At 40.7% G+C, this 17,439-nt stretch overlaps 1 protein-coding gene across 4 annotated transcripts in view; it reads left to right on the top strand.

The window, feature by feature from the left end:
• Positions 1–16,796, top strand: part of CCDC85A (coiled-coil domain containing 85A) — a 184,987-nt gene extending 168,191 nt beyond the window's left edge. For 3 of the 4 annotated variants that reach the window (XM_058164899.1, XM_058164895.1, XM_058164894.1), the window contains one exon: positions 10,664–16,795. In XM_058164899.1, coding sequence (XP_058020882.1) covers positions 10,664–10,713 — 50 coding nt within the window. In that variant the 3' untranslated portion in view covers positions 10,714–16,795. Of the gene's footprint in view, positions 1–10,663 lie in introns of all 4 variants that reach the window. The other variant, XM_058164902.1, reaches the window with a different exon arrangement.
• Positions 16,797–17,439: the final 643 nt, after the last annotated feature.

Raw genomic sequence — 17,439 nt, 5'->3', positions numbered from 1 at the left:
GAGATAAAGATCCAAGAGAGGAGAATGCGAGGCAAGCTAAAAAATGAATAAGAATTGAAGTATTAGAATAGGCAAGAGATGATGGATAGAAAGGATTTCTTTCTTTCTTTTCCCCCCTAATATAATGATAGCCTGATTAAAAACCAGAATAGAGGTAGAAATAAGAATACACACCTATATATAAAGCAATAGTTAGACGGAAAGATTGGAGATTAAAAAATGATACTATTAGGTAAAGGTTCCCCTCGTACATATGTGCTGGTCATTCCCGACTCTAGGGAATTGTGCTCATCTCCGTTTCAAAGCCGAAGAGCCAGCGCCGTCTGAAGACATCTCCGTGGTCATGTGGCCGGCATGACTAAATGGCAAAGGCGCACGGAACGCTGTTACCTTCCCACCAAAAATAGGTATCCCTATTTTTTCTACTTGCATTTTTATGTGCTTTTGAACTGTTAGGTTGGCAGAAGCTGGGACAAGTAATGGGAGCTCACCCTGTTACTCAGCACTAGGGATTCGAACTGCTGAACTGCCGAACTTTCGATTGACAAGCTCAGCGTCTTAGCCACTAAGCCACCGCGTCCCCTTATGATACTATTAGGTATGATTAAATAATAGGATGATTGGTACTAGAATGGCATACTGAGACTGAATAACCAAATAATGAAGGACTATGTCTTGATATAAACATGTGTATTGACACGAGGATTAGTAATGTTGGTGGTGTGACTCGTCCTCCCTCCTCTCCTCAGCTGGGCCCCTCCCGTCTCCAACCAGGCCTTTTATTAGACTCCGAGTCTGATAATGAAGATGAACGGCCTGTCATGATTTCAGCCCCCGGCCCTGGCCCCATGCCCGGAGAGGATTCAAGGAGTGAAAGGAGATGCCCAATAAACCTCACTCATACAGCATGTGTTCCTTTGGCTCAGCCTTCAGAGCAGGAAGCCGGCCAGGTGGTGGAATTACCCAGGTCTACTCCCTCTGACCCCTCCCTTTCCCAGACGCTGACAGCAGATCCAGCTGAAGACAATTCAGAGTAGATGGACCCTCGTTTCCAGAGATCTGACGCCAGCAGAAGGAAGGGTGGGGCAGGCCTGGATAAATGCGTCATGGAGCCACACCCCACAGCCAATATAAAGGACCTGCTTTTGGCATTCCAACCTTGAGTCAAGCAAAGTCTTATCTAGTTTGCTGATATCGGACCCTATCGCTGAAGTCACAACTTGGACTGCTGCCTGCCCTGATAAACCTCGAAGGAACTTGGCAAGCTGCAGAGGCTTCGTTGCCAAGTTTGTTACGGACTTCCTTGAATTATACCCAGAGGCCACACTGTTCATTTATTGATATTTATGTATATTTAAAAATAAAAATCTATGATTTTATATAATGGAATATAAGTAATGACTAGATGGAAAGATTAGAAGTTGAAAGATGGTATTACTTTGTATGCTTAATAATATCATTGGCATTAAAATGGAACATTGAAATCTTGAACAACTACTCTAAAACAAACATGTATATTAATACTAGGATTATATAAGTTTGATTAATGTAAGACATATTATTATTATTGCTATTTGTATCAAAATGAATTATACTCAGAGGCCACACTGTTCATTTATTGATATTTATGTATATTTAAAAATAAAAATCTAATAAACTAAAAACAAAACAAAAAAGATCCTTCTGAATCTGGAGTCTATCTTCCAAAGTATTGGCAATTGCCCCCAGGTTGGTGTCATCTGCAAATTGGATGAGGGTTTTTTTTTTTTTTTACATTTATACCACGCCCTTCTCCGAAGACTCAGGGCGGCTTACAATGTATAAGGCAATAGTCTCATTCTATTTGTATTTTTTTTTTTACAAAGTCAACTTATTGCCCCCCCAACAATCTGGGTCCTCATTTTACCTACCTTATAAAGGGTGGAAGGCTGAGTCAACCTTCTATCCCCTCATCTAGACCATCAATGAAGATGTTGAAGAGCCCCGATTCAAACATGCTTCCCTCTATGTAGATGTAGCTCTTTATTGTGAATGTTCAAGTAGAAGTTAAATAGCCATTATGCCTGGGATGTTTTCATTTGGTTTGTTGTTGTTTTTTGCACTACACTCAGCCTAAGCCACTTTTTAAAATGGTGATTCTATTCTGTGATTTGCTGTCCTCCAGTTGTCTGGCATTTTACCAATTCTGCAGAATTTTGGAACAATCCCCCTTTAAATTATTTTCTGTTTTTCTATTTTCTGATTAAGATTTATAATTATGTAATTGTACTATCTCAGTGAAACCTAAGAAATATTAAATAGTAGCTTTTTTTTGTATTCTACTTTTCTGTAAGACTCCTTAGATAGTGGGAATTTGTCTGAAGCTTCCCAGTATGTTACAGAGCACAGCTTGAACTGAACTTTTATTATAACATCAGAACTGAAGCCTTTTTGCAACTATTTATTATCTCTGGCAATAAAACTGATGCTTCACCTCTTGGATTTAATCCTGGTACCTTTTCCTAACATGTTTTCCTCATTATAAGGAAAAGCTCACGTTTCTAAGAAATCAGTATTAAATGAAAATGGTGTGTTTAAATTTTGTGTATTCTTATCCCAGGAGTCTTTAATTTCCAACATAGCATCAATCTTTTGCTCTTTGGATAGAATTAAGTATAATTTATTGGAAAAACATCTATTCTTTTAGATATATTAATTGGATATAATTCCTAAAACAATGTAGCTAATGTGTATTTATAACCAGCACTTTGATTTGAAGATGAGGTCCCTCATTCTTTTACTGGTTTTCAGTGGCTAGTCATATTATATCAATATATGGAACAGTAGTGGCTTTCAATTTAGTTTGTTACCGGTTCGCTCATGCGTGTGCGCTCGTGATTCTTCTGCGCATGCGCAGAAGCATCTGGCCTCCCACCACCGCTGCTACCAGTTCTCCCAATTCAGGGCAAACCAGTAGCAACCCACCACTGATATGGTAATATATTTGTTTTAGGACATTCCTATTTAGAATAGGCACATTCAGAGTATAATGATTAAAAAGACTGCATGAGAAGGCAGAATTGCCAATCCTTTGATACCACTTCCTTGCTCCTTCCTTTTCCATTACATAAAGAAATGGAAACAAAACTGAAGTTGCAGATTTGATTTCTGATCTTCCAGAATGTCAAAGCACTCATGAAAACACAATAAGATGATTTAGGCAGGGCTGTCCCTGGTGTTTTTAAAAAAGTTAAGATGATAGCCATGATGATGCAATGAAAGCTTTGCCTGTTTTTTATACATTTTTTTTAATGTATGAGCGATATATATAAAAAATAGTCAGAGCTTCAATTACACCATCGTGGTCATGATCTTGGTTATTTTTACTGCACTCTGGGGACAGCCCTTTGGATCACTTGCTAAATTTCTCACTTTCTATCATAAGGGCAGCAATCCAGTCTGAAGCAATTTACAGTAGTAGCCTGAATCAGGCAAAACTCAACATATTCCCTGGCCACTGAATTGGAAAACTTTTGATTTAGGAGAGGGATAAATTATTTATTAATAATGCTGATGCTAACTTATGCCATTTTATTTATCTGTTAAGCCAAGAGATAGATCCAAAGAAATAAAAATTCAACACAATTTTTTTGAGGTGTGTGTATGTATGCCTTTGACTGCTGGTGACTGCCTGGACAGGTCCCTACAATTTTCTCAGCAAGGATTAGTGGAAGTGGTTTGCCCTTCCCTCTTTCGTTCTGAGGCTGACAGAGGGTGAATTTAAACTTAATGTTAATGGCTTCAATCTTGTTTGCAGAAAATATGACTTCAGTAACAGAGTTATTAATGCTTGGAACACACTACCAGACTCTGTGGTATCTACTCAAAATCCCCAAAGCTTTAACCAAAAACTGTCTGCTGTTGACCTCACCCCATTCCTAAGAGGTCTTTAAGGGGCGTGCATAAGAGCACAAACGTGCCTACCGTTCCTGTCCTACTGTTTCCTTTCATTATATCCAATTTATATAGTTATTACATACTTATGCTCATATATATGCTTATATATTATATAGTTACTTCATGCTTATGCTTATATATACTGTTGTGACAAAATAAATAAAATAAAAAAATAAATGAATGACCAAAAGCCACCCAGTTAGTTTTGTGCCAAAGAACTTATGGTCTCCCAATTTCTAGCCTGGTGCCTTAACCATTATACCAAACTGGCTCCCTCAGCGCAAATATGCATCAGTAAAACATTATTTTCTGAAAAGTATTTTTTTAAATAGTAAGCTAAAGAAGTCAAGTAAGAAAAAGGAAAGGCAATCTAGTTTAGATACTGACCTCCACCTTCCATCATGGCTTTGATGAGTTGTGACTTTCACCTGGTGTTTATGTATCAAATAATGTGCTGCATTCCCTGCTAATTATAAGGACAGCACTGGCCATTTTTGCTGGGTTTTAATGATGCAATCAAGAAGAAAAGTCAATGCCCACTTTTACCCTATGAATAGAAATTCGGTTGCAAAACAACATTCATTTGTCATTGATCCCACCAGCTAGGAGGTCCATGCAATGTATTTATATACACATAAAGTTGTGTGTTGGTCATATCCTATGAATGTGATCATAGGCTAATAAACTTCTCTGGCATGATAACATCTCTGGGGTGGTTCCAAAGATAAATAGTTGCAGTTAGTTTATATTAAAATCTACAGATCAAGTTAATAATTTGAATTAATTCACACTGAATTTAATGGCACATAAAAGCAAGTTCACTGGTTTGGAATCAACCTTTTATATGTAAATTGTATTTATATAGTAATTATGTACTGCATAGCATTCATCTTAAAATAACAATCATTTTCAGAGCACTATTTATTTATTTATTTATTTATTTATTTATTTATTTATTTATTTATTTATTCAAATTTGTATACCGCCCTATCTCCCGAAGGACTCAGGGCGGTTCACAGGCACATAAAACATTTATATACAATTAAAATAACTATTAAAAAACTTATTCTAATGCCAAATATTAAAAATATAAATATAAATCTTAAAACCAAGTTTAAACCCCTGTAAATTTAAAAGTCTATAAATTTAAAATCTAAATTTAAGATCTAAAATCTAAGCCAGTCCTGCACAGATGAATAAATGCGTCTTAAGCTCGCGACGGAAGGTTCGGAGGTCCGGAAGTTGACGGAGTCCTGGGGGGAGTTCGTTCCAGAGGGTGGGAGCCCCACAGAAGGCCCTTCCCTGGGCGTCGCCAGGCGACACTGTCTAGCTGACGGCACCTGAGGAGTCCCTCTCTGTGAGGCGCACAGGTCGGTGAGAGGTATTCGGTAGCAGTAGGCGGTCCCGTAGATAACCCGGCCCTATGCCATGGGGCGCTTTAAAGGTGGTTACCAACACCTTGAAGCGCACCCGGAAGGCCACAGGTAGCCAGTGCAGTCTGCGCAGGATAGGTGTCATACGGGAGCCACGAGGGGCTCCCTCTATAACCCGCGCAGCCGCATTCTGAACTAACTGCAGCCTCCGGATGCCCTTCAAGGGGAGCCCCATGTAGAGAGCATTGCAGTAATCCAGGCGGGGCGTCACGAGGCGTGAGTGACCGTGCATAGGGCATCCCGGTCTAGAAAGGGGCGCAACTGGCGCACCAGGCGAACCTGGTAAAAAGCTCTCCTGGGGGCGGGTGTCAAATGGTCTTCCAAAAACAGCCCGTCATCCCGGAGGGCGGCCCAGATGCGCACCCCCTCCATCGGGGCCAATGCCCCGCCCCCAACAGCCAGCCGAGGACTCAGCTGACTGTACCGGGATGCCGGCATCCACAGCCACTCTGTCTTGGAGGGATTGAGCTTGAGCCTGTTTCTCCCCATCCAGACCCGTACGGCCTCCAAGCACCGGGACAACACTTCGATAGCTTCGTTGGGGTGGCCCGGTGTGGAAAAGTACAGCTGGGTGTCATCAGCGTACAGCTGGTACCTCACACCGAAGCCACTGATGATCTCAACCAGCGGCTTCATATAGATGTTGAACAAAGGCGAGAGGATCGACCCCGCGGCACCCACAAGTGAGGCGCCGGGCCGACCTCTGCCCCCGTCAACACCGTCTGCGACCGATCGGAGAGATAGGAGGAGAACCACCGATAAACGGTGCCTCCACCCCCAACCCCCCCAATCGGCGCAGCAGGATACCATGGTCGATGGTATCAAAAGCCGCTGAGAGGTCTAACAGGACCAGGGCAGAGGAACATCCCCTATCCCTGGCCCTCCAGAGATCATCCACCAACGCGACCAAAGCCGTCTCAGTGCTGTAACCGGGCCGGAAGCCGGACTGGAGCAGGTCTAGATAGACAGTTTCATCCAGGTGTAGGGAAACTGATATGCCACCATACTCTCTACAACCTTCGCCGCGGCGGGTTGGAGACCGGACGATAATTACCTAAAACAGCCGGGTCCAGGGAAGGCTTCTTGAGGAGGGGTCTCACCACCGCCTCTTTCAAGGCGGCCGGGAAGACTCCCTCCACCAAAGAAGCACTTGTAATTGCCTGGAGCCAGCCTCGTGTCACCTCCTGAGTGGCCAGCACCAACCAGGAGGGGCACGGGTCCAGTAAACACGTGGTGGCATTCAACCTACCCAACAACCTGTCCATGTCCTCGGGAGCCACAGGGTCAAACTCATCCCATAAAATGTCACCAAGACCGCCCTCAGCCGTCTCACCCGCGTCACTACAATTCTGGTCCAAACCATCCCGAAGCTGAACGATTTTATCGTATAGATAACCGTTAAACTCCTCAGCACGTCCCTGCAACGGGTCATCCCGCTCCCCCTGATGTAAAAGGGAGCGAGTCACCCGAAACAGGGCGGCTGGGCGGTTATCTGCCGATGCAATGAGGAGGCGTAGCTACGCCTCGCTTCCCTCAATGCCACTAGGTAAGTCCTAGTATAGGACTTCACTAGTGTCCGATCAGCCTCCGAACGGCTAGACCTCCAGGAACTCTCTAGGCGTCTTCTCTGGCGCTTCATCCCTCGCAGCTCCTCGGAGAACCAAGGAGCCGGTTGGGACCTGCGCCGGGTCAGAGGCCGCAAAGGCACGACTCGGTCTAAGGCCCCCGCCGCGGCCTGTTCCCAGGCCGCAACAAGTTCCTCAGCCGAGCCGTGAGCCAGACCCTCAGGGAATGGCCCAAGCTCCGTCCGGAACCCCTCCGGGTCCATCAGGCGCCTGGGACGGAACCAACGCATCGGCTCCGTCTCCCTGCGGTGGGGAGTAGCGGTCAGAAAGTCCAGGCGAAGAAGAGAGTGATCTGACCATGACAAAGGTTCAATGACTATTTCCTTCAAGTCCAGATCTCTCAACCACTGACCAGAGACAAAAATCAAGTCCAGAGTGCCACCCCCAATGTGAGTAGGGCCATCAACTACTTGGGTCAGGTCCAAGGCCGTCATGGAAGCCATGAACTCCCGAGCTGCTGTCGATGACAAGCCGGAAGATGGCAAGTTAAAGTCCCCCATGACTAAAAGTCTGGGGGTCTCAACTGCCACCCGGCCAGCACCTCCAGGAGCTCGGGCAGGCGACTGTCACGTAGCAAGGAGCCAGGTACGCGATCAGTAGTCCCACCTGACACCTATGACCCCATCTCACAAAGAGGGATTCGCACCCAGCAATCTGAGGTACAGTGGTCTCCCTCGGCTCTAGGCTCTCTCTAATCACAACCGCCACCCCTCCACCCCTGCCCTGGGCCCTCGGCTGATGGAATGCACGGGAACCTGGCGGGCACATCTCAACAAGGGGCACACCCCCTTCCGTGCCCAGCCAGGTTTCCGTAACGCCTATAAGATCCATGGCGCCCCCATGAATAAGATCGTATATTGGGGGGCCCTTATTGACTACGGACCGTGCGTTGCATACCACCAGCCGAAGGCCCAGGCTCTGAGGGTCTCGACCATCCGGGGAACGGGAAAAGGACGGGGGATCGGGGCGCGCGATCGCCTGCAAACATCGACCGCGCGACCCCCCAAAACGATATGGTCCCCCCCTTCCGCCATATCTGCCCCTCCCACTTACCGTGCTAATCAGACCACCCTCACCAGCAGGAACGCAACCTCCCCCCCTAACCTCCGAACCCATTAAAAAACCGTCGCGAGCACGCGCAAGGACTGGCTCCCCACCCGACGGGCTACCCCAACACCCGCCCTGCCCCTCCACCCCTTAAAAAGCCCTATCTAAAACCCCAAAGGCTCTTTTTTTCGCATGCCACCTCTGTGGGTCCCAAGACCCGTCATTGAGGCCGGCCCTTGATAATCTGGCGGGCCATTCCTGCGGCGGGGCACCTCGCAGGCGCAAGAGTTCCAAAGCAGAATATCGCATAAATGTTCAAAAGCATAAGCAGGAGAAAGAAGACAGCGAGAGGTAGTAGTATAATGTCTGGGGTGGCAGGATGTAATGCCAAATCCTAATGGATACCCATCTGCCAGAATATCTTCGGATGGTGGCTGGCTTAACGCTGACACAAGATAGTACAATAAGCAGATGTAGTCTGATGGTAGAAAGTTATTACTACTCTGCACCAAGCTCAGTCCTAAAATCCATAATCTAATAGAGGTGGTATTCCTCTCTCCGTCCATGGCGTCTCAGCTATTTCCGAGGTAGATGGTTCCACAATAGATGTTTCAAGATAAAGTCCCACTGCAACAGTCGGTCTCCACTCATCCTCCCGTCTCAACTAAAATGGCTTTAGGATTTAATAGTCATTGCTGTTCACATAGATAGTGTAAAGTTCACAAAACAACTGACTGCCCTTTAATCTACATATTCAGTTGTGCAGTTTGTCCTTTCTCATCAGCTGGAGGTCACTTTCTTGCTATATCAGCATTATCTTCCAGCATTGTCTTTTGGGAAAACATTTCCTGTTCCTCATTAAGGTGAAAACAATTTGTTATGAAATGCATCATGGATGGTACAAAATAGTAATATTCATAAGCCACTCAAGTATTGGTATGTACAAAACAGAATAAAGCTTATTGATGTCTTTTTTAAATAATTAGAATAAAAGTAATTAAAATCAATAGAAAATACATATTTATTAATTTAATACCTTTATATTTGCTTTTCTGCTAAAATGATATCCAAGATGGCTAGCAATAATAAAATTATAATAGCAATATCACTTACTTATATACTGCTTCACAGTGCTTTGCAGCCCTCTCTAAGCCGTTTACAGAGTCAACATATTGCCCCCAACAATCTGGTTCCTCATTTTACCGACCTCAGAAAGATGGAAGGCTGTGTCAACCTTGAGCCAGTGAGACTCAAACTGCCAAATTGCAAGCAGCCGGCAGTCAGCTGAAGTAGCTTGCAGTACTACACTCTAACCACTATACCACCTTCACTCTTCCTTTAGTTATTAAAAGGTTATTATAATGTTGTATTCTTAAAAACACTAAAGCAATTATTTTAAAAACTAGTAAAACACATATTAGTGGTTAATGTTTATTTCAAGTGAAAAGTTGGTATGAATAACACATTTTTTTTCTGGTAGAAAAAAAATTATATTTTTTTGTTTGCCTTGGCTATTTTTTTTTATTCATTGAAAAGGAAAAACAATCAAGCATCTTCTAGTTGGAAGAACAATTCTGTATCTTGCAGTTGATAAAAAAAAGCAGAAATTTGACTTCATAATTCTGCTGTTTTACGGATCATATGGCAATCATTTGCATTGTTTATCAGGTTAAAATCTACATTTAAAAAAAAATCCATGGATGTGTAATTTATTAATTTAATTTTACTTATTTCAACAATTCATGTGGATGTCCATATTACTGTTTCCACTTTGGGTGTCTGACAGTAAATTAAACCAGAAGGTAGCTAATTAACTCTAAATAAACAATTGTAATTGTAACAACTATTAATTTATCAGTCACTATATAAAGGTCCAAGTAAGTCCTTTCCTCTTGCAGTCGAGCCCCAGACAAACAAACTAATACCCTGGTCCAAATGCCTTTGTGAATAATCAGCCCTTCAGTGCCTTATGAAAGGCCAATAAAGTTCATTCTGATCATTCTGATCTCCCAAGGGTGCAGCTCCAAAGGATAAACACTGCAACAGAAAAAAAATAGCAACTCTTATTTCATTATTTAAAGGATCCAAAGAGGAGTTAGCTTGTACGCTGAGAGTGATTACAAAGAGTTATATTATCTCTTACAAGAGAGTTAGGATGACTTTAAATTGTGAAGTTGCAAGCCCATGTATTTAAAGGGCACCAGGCTAGAAAGGAGACACTTGACGCTATGTCACATGGTAGCAATCTGCATTAATTATAATGAATAGGGATAGAATAGAATAGAATAGAATAGAATAGAATTTTCTAAGGATGTGTACTATCCCAGCTAAAGCATATAGTAGAACAGGGCTGTCAAGCTCCCAGTCCGCAGGCCAGCTGTATCATGCGCTGGTCACTCCTACACCCAGTTTAGCGAAAGGGAAAAAAGTCCCAATGTGTCATGTGACGCTGCCATGATGACGTGAGTTTGACACCTCTGCAGTAGAAGCTAGCCATTAGTTCTATAACTTGTTTTTTTTTATGACACTAGGTAATACTGTCTCCCTAATAAACCCTTCTGTAACTAATCTCTGTTTTCTAAAATAAGTAACTTAACATGTCTTTCCCATTTACTTTTTCAGGTTGTGTGGAGGAAACTTGGAGATGCTGCAGGCTCGTGTCCTGGAATTAGACAGCACTTGTCTGGAAGCCAGTACAAAGGGCCAATGTGAATGGCTATCAAAACAAGGAAGGATTTCAAGTATCAGTGGACGTCACAGCAACCTTTTTAGTAGAGACAATGCCAAACACTTTCTAGGCCACCACTGGAAAATAGAACAGTCTTTTCTTCATAGACTTTTATGTGATGTATCCAGATCTGCAACTAATATACTCCATTCTGCTTTTGCCACAAGCATTTTCAATACACACACACACACACACACACACACACACACACACACACACACACGAGGATATAGCTAACAATCATCAAAGTTGTTCACATTAATCCAGATGGGAAATTCTTAGAAAAAGTGCTTTTGTAAAAAAAAAGAAACAAGAAAAAAAGAAAGAAAGAAAGAAAAGAAAGAAATCAAGAGATTCCAATGAACTCTGCTCTTGGTCTTCACAGTTTGAAAAAAGGATTCCTATATTTAATTGTATTAAATATTGACTAATGGTGAATAGCCAAACTGTGGCTGAAACCATTTTCTTTCCAAATGTTAGGATTATTGCTAAATGCCCCAAACCTTCAAGTATTGCAAATGCCAATAATGTAGCAAAAGAAAAACTACATATATGAACACTAAAATTGTGATGCCTCATTGCTCTAAAAACATAGACCAAGAATCACTTTATTCTATAATCTACTGTAGTGATTGCATTCTAAAGAACTGGTCTTTCTCTTATTAAAAGAAATATTCCCTGTTTAGCAAAGTGCAGCCAAGTCCTGAGGCATTCTTAGTAATCGGGCATCAAAAGCCTGCCCTGCTCTTTCAGGGTTGAAATAGATCCTTGAGCCAGACTGAAGACAAAGTACCTGTAGTAATGCTCTGGAGACATGGTGCCTGGTAGCTGCAATTGTATCCATGGCTAAATCTTGATTGGAGATCCACACATATACATCAAGGAAAATGCCGGAAGGGAGGGACTGTTTCCCGAGCTGTGGAGTGGACATTGCATCTATTTTCATTCTTTTTTAATAGGTTGGGGAATGCTGATATCTTAAAGAGAAAAAAGTTCAGATATCAAACTTGTGGGCTTTTATTTTTAATGCACGCACAAACCCACCCAGAAAAACTTGAAAAGGGGAAAGTTGTGCTCTTGGAACATGGAGCTGCAAGCTGTTTCTAATCAATTTGAATTAGAGACTGATAGAAATGGGATATTCATGATTGGCAGACAAGAATGGATGGATGTGCTGTGAAAATGGCAAACAAGACTAAGAAGCAATTCACCAAGAAAGCTTGAATGCTAATGATAGGAATAGCTCTGGTGTGTGTGTGTGTGTATGTGTGTGTGACAATTATAGATTGAGAAGTAAAGCAGAAAATATAGACACTAGCACCAGAATGAACGACACTCATTTCCAGAGAAGTCACAAATAATTGGAAAAATGTTATGGATATAAGCTTCTCATCTCTCGGTTATAAATTCAAAATTAGGTTGAAAGTGAAGAGTCTTAGAATGAGGCTTCAGCTTAAATCATGACTACAGTAAAGAGAATAACAAACACAAGTCATTTAGGGAAAGTAAATCATTAAAAGTTACTCCAAAAGTTTAAATGATGGCCATATCATTGACTTATGACCTTCAGTAACAGTTTTTCAAATATCATAAATTCCCTTCCTTGGCTACTACTTTTAGTCTGAAAACCAACAGTTTATATAACCGACACAATTTCTGCAGGGTATCAAAAATAAATAAGTTATGTGTATCATGAATTGAACAGGACTTTACACAACGCAAACTCTGTCTGTTGGTAATACTTTCACTTTGAACGTGCAATGTTTGTGTATTTTTCAGAGCAGATGAAACAATAAGGTGAATTAGAAAGAGGAAAGGAGGTTTTTGCTCCTGGAAAAGTGGATCAGAAAATAGTGCTAAATTGGATAGTGCTAAGAAAATACTTCAGGGAGTTCCTGGGAGTAAAACCTAGGCTAATCTCAGAGACAAATGACAAACCCATCATGACTATGATGGATGCTGAAATCAACTCACTTCCAAAAATCTGGCACTCAAAACTGAAGGCTGATATACAAAACATTCCATGGCTTTAAGGATAATGCAGGAAAAAAAGTATAATATTTTGACTCTGATAAATTAATTTAAAGACTGAGGAGTTAAGGGTAGTTTACCGAACACTGAAATCCATGCTGTGGAACAGTAGCATAATAATCATAGAATTAGAAGGTGCTTATGACACCACTGATTCTAACCCTTATTCTGTATAGGAATTATATTAAATTATTCCTAATTGATAGTCATTCTAGTCACCACTTGAGCACATCCAAATTAAGAGGAACCCATCATTTCTCTGGAAAGTATTGTTAAATTGTTCTTGCTGCCAGGAAGGTTTTGTTTTGTTTTGTTTGACATTCAACTGGAATCTATTGCCCTATAACATAATCCCTTTTAATATCTTCTGATGATAAAGAACAGGTCTTGGCCTTTTTTATATATGTTATATTACTGAAAAACATTATCATGAAAATGGTCATAAAAATTCAAGTTATTTATAAAAATGTTGAAAACATGGGCCTAGGACTAGACTCTGTGGCATCCCGTTGGATTTTTTAAAATATGGACTATTAATGAATTAACTCTTTGAACACAGTTTTCAAGTTGTGCAAGAACAAGTTGTGGATCACTTAATAAACACAACATAAAACCCTTATTTGATAATTATAATACCATAGTATCTAATGTCAATTGCTTTCTTGAAGTCAAGAAATACCTGCCTAGCATTTTTATTAGTCTAGTAAGACTTTTTCCTGACAAATCAGCGGAAACTGATGCATTTTTAAGGTGCTTATAAATCCAATAGTAGAAAATGATGGGTCCTTAGTTGTTTTTCTGCAGATGTTTCTGTGGATCTTAGTTACTAGATTAAATAATATCACCAGTTCATGGAAGATTAGTTTGCTGGTTACTTATGTATAATAGCTTGCCCTCCTGGTCTTTATTGGACTGTAGTTTCTTCCTTGATAACTTTAACGACAACAAAATGACACCAGAACTAAGTCTGGCAGGGCAAACTACATAATCAACAGTAAACTTCAGATTCCCATGATTGATGATGTTACCTATCCTGTTTCCCCCAAAATAAGACATCCCCTGATAATAAGCCCTATTGGGCTTTTGAGCACATGGCAATAAGGCCAAGCGCTTATTTCAGGGTTCAAAAAATATAAGACAGGGTGTTATTTTTGGGGAAACATGGTAGAAATATCTGCAAGAAAACAACTAAGTTAAGAGAATACAAGAACCCAACAGCATTTGTGGAGTGATTGACTTATTATTTGTTCTAGAATCTTCCTAGGTATTCAAATCAAGCTAGAGTTCCAGAGATTCTCCTTTTTCATTTTTTTGAAAAGAGGGATATATGCCTTTATCTAGTCTACCAATTCACCCAGTCTTCAGGATTCTGCATTTAATAGGCAACAGTTTAGCCAGACCAACAAGTTCTTTTCAGTACTCTGAAATACAGTTAATCCAATCTTGGAGATTTAGGTTTATAGCTAGTCCTCAATTTACAGCCATAATTAGAACCAGACTTTCCATTGCTAACCAAGGTTATTGTTGTGAATCATCCCTGATTTATCTACCTTTTTTTTTTTGGCCACATTTAATAAGTGTGGTGGCATGCACAACCGTGCATACTTACATTTGCTCCAGGATCAATTGTAGAGTACATCCAGACTGGATCTTTTGAGCCCCAGTATGTATAATGAACCTGTTGTTACTGTTCATCAGCATTTGGAGACTAAGATCCTGCTGTGACTTGAGGAGCTCTCTTTTCTCTTGATATTGTGTACCATGCAGAGAACTAGACTTAGTGGAGTTCAAATTCCTGTCATGTCCAGCTATTCAGGATATTGATAAGTATTAGAGTCTTTTGTGGAACCTATGTCTTTGACACAAGTCCATATCATATTTGCTAAGGAGAGAATGAGCAGCCCAAAGGCCTCTTCTCTAAAGAGAGCCTACAGGATGTAAACTTAAGTATAACCTAACTGTACATTGCACCACAAGTATAGTTCAGGATAGACTGATGGATTCCATGGAGTCTAGAGATCCTATGAATCCAAGTGTTCTGGATGTGACAATTAGGCTTCTAGTTTTTGTGAGTTCCTTTAGATAAGACACAAATAAAAATCTCCATTTGGGGGCCGAAGGTTGCTACACTATTTTAATCATCGGACTAGAAGACCTCTGATAGACATAATTAAGATAAGTTTTAGGTTGGATCCTGGATAATTTGAACCAAAGTATAGCCAACTCCTCTCTTTCCTGACTCATTTCTTATCTGATTATACTAATTTCCTATGTAGTAATTGTGCTCCAGTGCAATTGATGCTACAGCCGACCTTTAGGATGATGCTCATGTAGAAATTTTGTGAAGTACCTGAAAATAATTAGCTACATTCAGTGCTCCTTATTTCATGAAATTGATTTCAGTAGCAATGCTGTTGCAGAGTCCTGCCCTGAGCCCATACATCATCACACTGAAATGGCTCATCATAATCTGTTGTTCAACAAATCCCTTGCCAGTTGCTTGTTTGCTGATGTGGGTTTTAGGATTATGCTACTATAGATATTAAGCATTTGAAATCTTTCATCCAACCTTACAAGTCCCTTCTAAATGTCAGGGAGTTAGGATTTATAAGATAATACTTGATTTCACAAATGTGTATGGCTAACAGAATAACACTATATTTATTTGGGGTTCAGGAGAACTTTTCTTGCAGAGGTTCACATCCTTTTAGAGGAAATGTTGAGGATTTTTGAAAGCATGTCCTTCATTAATCTGAGATTGAAAATGCTTTTTCATTTTGCTTGAGTTTTTGAACATAAATGGGCTTACATTAAAATTTCCCTCCTATCCCCTCCAATGTATAATATTAGATTCTGTGTATTAAATGTCTGATAACTATTTTGTGTATATATCAAAATGCAGTAATATTTGTATGAATGTGCAACAGGCTTGTGATTAAATGCTGTTGCTTTGACTTTTTAATCATACCTGAATATTTAACGCAGCAATAGGAATGCAACAATTCCCAAGATTGGGATGATTAAGAGGGTTTAATTCAAAATTGATATTGTCCTGTTTGTTTCTCTTTTTTCTTTTTCTCCGCTTTTATAATGGTGGGTATTAGATGGCTGTAGCACTAATATAGTGCAGCCTTTTATCCTATAATAGAGTGGCATTAATCAGCCCCCTTTTTTTCAGGAAAAAAAGGTTATCAAAAATGTGCTTTAGTAATTCAATCAGTTTTTTTTAATGTCATGCTAGCTAACACAGTTGTTTTCATTATTTATATTAAAATTGTTGTATTCCTATTATTACATGAGAACAGTGAAAGCGAGAGACCCTCAAAGAATTTGTGCCCGCGGTCAAGGACTAGATCCAAAGAACAACTCTAGAGAGGTTTTAAGTATTTTTCTGGATCAATGGGATAGTAAACTATTTTTCATTGAATAGCAGTCTCTTTTCCTAATGCTGTGTCACAAAGTATTTAAATATTCCATTCAGTCTAATAAACGGATTGCAACTGGCTACTATTCAATGAAGAAATGTCTAAGCTGTTCTTTTCCCTGGTTGAGGGTTTGGAGCAACTTTTGTTGTTTGATGGATCTTAGCCAAGTTCTGCAGGAGATAATTTGAGCGATGTTGGCCTTTTGACATAAGTATGTAAATTTTGATACTGTACTAAAACTATTTTTTTACAATTCATCATATAATGGGGATACCAAACATATGTGTTCATTTTAGCAATGGTAATAAAATATTTAATCTCAAAATCAATTGCCTGCTTTATTCTGAGGTTATGGTTGGTTCTTTTGCACTGCACCTTTAAGCTGCTCCCATTTTGTGATGCAGTTGGCTGGAGTCTAAGGCACTTTAGCAATAGCAATAGCACTTAGATTTATGTACGGGTTCACAGGGCTTTAGAGCTCTTTAAGAAAGTTTTCTTTGGACTGGGATGCTGGATGTTTAGTCCAGTCTAGTGGCTACTGTGGGTCCTCCATTAAATTTATTTTTGTAGCCCTTGGTGAGTTCTGGAGGACAACCCCATGCTGGTCCTCTAGAATTTCAGATTAGAAAAGAAAACATCGTTTTTTAAATTAGAAAGCAGTGGGTTTCCTTCTTGACTGTGGATCTCACAGAAGAAAAGAACAGCCACGCTTGAGTTACAGCATGAGTCTCAAAATCAAATTATCATAAAGATCACATGAAGTTCATTAGCCTGAGGTCACAACATTGAAGTCTTTTCATAGACTGTTGTAAAATGGGCCAAAACTGAATAAGAGTATAATGATATGCCATTCAACAACTTTATTAAAAAGGATCCCAAAACACTACTGCAAAACTGCCATTTATTTTTAGTTAATTATCTGGCAGCAATTTTTGTTCACTGGAACAATATTTGGCTTGATGGCTATTGAATAACAACATTATCATTGACCTTTGGGGCATTGCACCAGGTTTCTGGATATGAGACTTCATTAAGTTGGGCTCCGGAGATCAGTTGGGATTGTTGCTGTTAAACCAGCCTCCCTGCTACATAGCAACGTCCCTGCCTGAGACTCCATTTCTGGGTTTGCAGTGGAGGTTGAGGGAGTTAGTGTTGTGTCTTGCCCGCTCTCACCGCAGCCGGGGTCTGCTTATCTGCTTCCGAACACTGAAGAA

This window comes from Ahaetulla prasina, chromosome 1 (genome assembly GCF_028640845.1).
Source record: "Ahaetulla prasina isolate Xishuangbanna chromosome 1, ASM2864084v1, whole genome shotgun sequence".
Lineage (NCBI taxonomy): Eukaryota > Metazoa > Chordata > Lepidosauria > Squamata > Colubridae > Ahaetulla > Ahaetulla prasina.
The sequence above is the reverse complement of the archived record's forward strand: the minus strand, read 5'-3'. Positions and strand labels throughout refer to the sequence as shown.